This window comes from Cryptomeria japonica, chromosome 10, assembly GCF_030272615.1.
Source record: "Cryptomeria japonica chromosome 10, Sugi_1.0, whole genome shotgun sequence".
Lineage (NCBI taxonomy): Eukaryota > Viridiplantae > Streptophyta > Pinopsida > Cupressales > Cupressaceae > Cryptomeria > Cryptomeria japonica.
The window spans coordinates 117,249,328-117,253,924 of NC_081414.1; the positions used below are offsets into that span (position 1 = coordinate 117,249,328).

General features: G+C 37.7%; 1 protein-coding gene across 1 annotated transcript; it reads left to right on the plus strand.

The window, feature by feature from the left end:
- The first annotated feature begins 1,649 nt into the window (after window positions 1–1,649).
- Window positions 1,650–3,621, plus strand: LOC131072611 (uncharacterized). The gene has a single exon (XM_058008831.2). The coding sequence runs from the start codon at window positions 1,926–1,928 to the stop codon at window positions 3,321–3,323; it is 1,398 nt and encodes a 465-aa protein (XP_057864814.1). The 5' UTR covers window positions 1,650–1,925; the 3' UTR covers window positions 3,324–3,621.
- Window positions 3,622–4,597: the final 976 nt, after the last annotated feature.

Consider the following 4,597-nt stretch of genomic DNA (forward strand, 5'->3'; position numbering starts at 1 on the left):
GATTAAGATTACAAAGAGAATCCCTTGGTTATAGAGACAAAGGTGAGACATAGGTTACTATAAGATTATGACAAGTTTCTTAATCTTAATATACAAGACATAAAGTGATAAGTATGTTATGTGTATTATAAGTAAACTTACCCTGACCAATGTGAATAAGACCTAAGAAGTAAACTAGTTAGTTAATATCCTTGTTCACACTAACATTTTGTAATAAATGTATTGAATAAATATTAATGTATAGAATCAAATTTCATAAAATATATGTTTTGTTAGCTTAGGGTAGGAAAATAAAAGGGCGACTTATTGACCAAAAATTAAATTTTGAATTTTGAATTTTGGAAAGGCAAGGTCAAGTCTATGATCACATAAGTGACATTGGATAATGTAATAATCAAGATCCAAATCAACTAACAACCATATGAAGGAAAATGCATAGATGAATGTGCTAAATGTAAGGATAGGATAAATGTAAATAAGTATGTGCATATTAGACTAAAGTAATGACTAAATATATAAGGATGCATCTTATGAATAATATAATTAGAAAATGAATCCAACTTCAGACATTGTCATTTGTCTAAATGAATTTATATTCAAAATAAACACAAAAAATAACATGATATACAAATTTAACTATTACTAGCTTAAAAAATAAAAAATATTAACCTAAAGTAAGGAAAATGCATATATGAATGTGCTAAATGTAAGGATAAGATGAATGCAAAGAAGTATGTGCATATCAAAATGGAATTATATTCAAAATGAACACAAAACTTAAAATGAAAATAACATGATATACAAATTTAACTATTACCAACTTAGAATATAAAAATATTAACCTAAAATATATATACTTTAATTAATTAAAGACAATGATAAGGATAATTCACCAATTAAAGACATGAAGTTTCCATAGTTCATGTTAATGAGCATTGAAGGCTTCTCGATTCAATTGTGCTTATCTTTTTGAATCGACATTTATCTCTAGCTCACTATAGTAATGCTGGATAATAGAATTTGATGGAAAAACACTCACACAATTGAATCCAAAAACATACACAGAAAGTTAAATGGATTGTAGAAATCCACTGACATTAAAACATAATTGAATCGAGAAATCTTCAATGCTTATAATTCACCAATGTTAAAATCCCAAAAAACTAATAGAACTTGACAAGAGAGCCTCACACCCATTTGATGAAAGTACCCCTTGTATGTAGAGACAAAGTGGGTCTTTATACTTACTACGAATGGAGTGTCGGTGGTTCAAATTGATTATACAAAAATGTTTTTACACTTAGTGTTGCCAAAGCCATAATTACTGTTAATAATGCCAAGTAGAGCAATTAGGGGCATCTTTTCTCATGAATATCTCGCCATGATTTATGTAGAGACCCCACTTGCCGGGGTAAATGCTTTACACTCACCCAAATTATAAAAGCATGGCAAAAAGTGAAATAAAAAAATCGTGTTTTAAATAAAAAGATAATCGATAGTGACTGTCATTCACAAGTCGCCCTCCATAAACATTTAAAAAACATAATGATTATGGTTCGTACCACGTGTCCACTTCAACCCACTACTGCCAGTCAAATATGAGATCGCCGAGCAGTTAATTATGTGCTCTGGCACACCATTCAATGCAGTGACCGCTCAATGACGGTATCTACTGATCAATATCCACCGTCCGTTGCCACGTTTAACGCGTCTGCTGATCGGCAGCCCCATCGGCTGCGATGGCATTTTGGGTTAAAGAGATGCGTACATGTTAATGCTCATTGCGTTGCTTTAACACAGCTTTGATTTTGTATGCGTTTTCGAATCTGCAGAGAATTTCTACTATTTTTTTCTTTGTTGGAAAGATCTTACAAAGTTCTCGTGTTGTTTGTACTGTAAATTCTTCATTTTGAAGAAGATCGAACATGTCTGTCAAAGATGGAAGACAGAAATCAACTGCCGCCAGGCCTTCTTCAAAAGCCGTCAAACCGAATTCTCCCGTCGGCTTGAAAAGGCAGCCATGGACGGCCTCAAACGAGCGCAAGGCTTCTCCGTCTACAGACGGTAAAAAGGCTTCCTTGCAATCTATTCAATCTGTTTTAGCCAGAAATTCTGTCGCGTCGTCAAAATCTTCGCTCCGATCGTCCACTAGTTCGTGCCACGACGCATGCAAATTTGGCGGTCATGGAGCTTCAGCAGACTGCAATGCCGGCGCTAAATTTGGAAGCAAACCTCCCGCCAGGATCGCCTCTAAAGTTGGCGCCGCCAAGCTCTCCAAGCCTGCAATATCTAAAATTGCCGTCGTGCAATCTCCCGTCAGATCACGGATTTCTGATTCTGTTCTCAAGAAATCCGTCGCGAAGACGCCCCGGGAGAGTCTGAGTTCTGTCAATGGCCGGGATCAAAGTTCTGTCAACAGACCTGTTCAGAATGCTGTTCACAGCCGCGCTCAGACTTCGGTCAGCAGCCGAGCTTCGAATTCCGTCAGTACCCGTGCTCCAAATTCTGTCAATAGCCGGGTTCAGAACTCTGTCAATAGCCGTGCTCACCATTCTGTCAACAGCCGTGAGTCCTTTAAGCCATCCAGAGCGGTTACTAGTACTCCTGAAGGCAAATTCAAAGTTTCGAGGTCCTTGTTTCGATCCCCGCCCGTGCCGAAGAAGATCTTGGGATCTAAAGTCTCTGATAATAATAAAGATAGCATGAAATGGCAGTCCCCTGTAGCTCGATCTTTGCTGGCGGCTTTTGAAAGTCCGAGCGGTGATCTGCTTCTGAGCCAGGCATTTGAGGAGTACAATTGCCACATACTGGACGACCAGGCGGAGGAAGAATTTTTCCGGCAATATTATTCTCCCACCGAGCCGGAAAATGCAGCACATTGTGTGGTAAACAACAGAGTACATTCTAGCGGAGGGAGTGAAATTTCGTTTGAAGCATTTTCCGGCGATCCGTTTAGCGAGATCAGTAGTCCGGGAAGCCTGGACGCATACGCAGATGACATGTACAGAGTGAATAACAGTAATAATAGTGCAGCAAATATGAAAATGAGATTCCGAAGAGAAAGCGGAGGAATCCGTGACTCCGAGTATCCAACCCCTGAAACTCAAAATGTTGTTCTGAGGCGTCAAAACACCCAAGGTAGGAAAGCGTCGGAGGATTATTTGATCGATCATGTCATTGAAGAGGCCGTGAATAAGCTAAGTCATCGGGAGGAGAGCAAGGTTAAAGTTCTGGTTGGCGCCTTCGAGACTGTTATTTCTCTCAGAGATTCTCATGATGCTGCTGCTGCTGATCATACCAGGCCTTTACAAACATGCAATTGAAGATTTTGCAGGTCCAGAAATGAGAAGCTTTCTATGGACTATGTTTCAAATGTTAATTAAGTTTTGCTGTGTGTCATGTGCCACTGTAATTTGAAACTAGGTCATGTATTTCTTGACTGTTTGTGGAGAGATGTGCATAATAAGTTCCTACCTAGTAACTTAACTGGTTGAATTAGATATATAATTGAAGCCTGATTTTTGTTCCCGTACATCTGGTGAAAGTGGATGCACCATATTCACAGTGTTGTAGGTACTGATTCCAGAGCTTCAGAATATATTGTGGTGATTTTCTTTTCTCCTTGCATGCATCAAGATCAGTGTTATTTGAAAGCATTACTTAAAGATTTTGAGGGAAAACATCTACAAATATCCTTTTTAAATTGATTCACATTCCATTTGTATATGGATCGGTCGAATTCTTACTAGATCAAGAATGGCCTAATTTATTTTTTACGGTGGAAAGAAGGATTATTAAACCATCTTTAGTCATGTTTAAATTACTGTTCTTTTTCGACGGAAAGATTATGAATCCTCTGGAGATATTTAGCGAACTGAACTGATCTTCTCGACGCCACACCTGTCAAACCAGAAACAATTTTGGCGTTGAAAAATGTTTATTGAAAAAACCGATGATACGTTATCCAAATTTCATGTAGAAAGTGGAGTCGGTGGATAATAAAGCACATTTATGGTAGACTGTAAGATAACTGTGACATTTGTTTTATGGGCATTGATATTGTCACTTGATTTAATAGAATGGCCGGTGAAAGTAAATCGAATAGCAGGTGAAACTGTGATTCGCTCTCTTTACAAAACTGACACGAACATTATCTTTATAGAAAGTTCTCTATCTATTTCAGTATATGAGTACATGTATGATATGATTATCCTTTCGCCCGAGCTTCACAAAAATTAATAATAATAAAGGTGAAAATGTAATTCTAAGATGCACTATGACTAACAGTCTGGGTTTCTCCTTCAGTAATGTTAATTGTGCTTTTTAAAAGCTTAGGACAACTGTGGAGCGTATTCTGTTATTGTCTGATCACGGGAATGGGCAATTTTTCATAACAAGGATGATACAGACTACAAAATTCATTTCACAGAGGAACAGTCTCAAGCAGTTGACACATTCAACCAGTAATAGACAGAATACACAAGCTGCATAACAGCACAAGTCCAGAACATATCAAAACTAGACAACAAATTGGCAGATGGCTATTAAAAAGCTAATAAAAAGGCAGGCAGCTACCGTGATATTCCGATGGTTACTG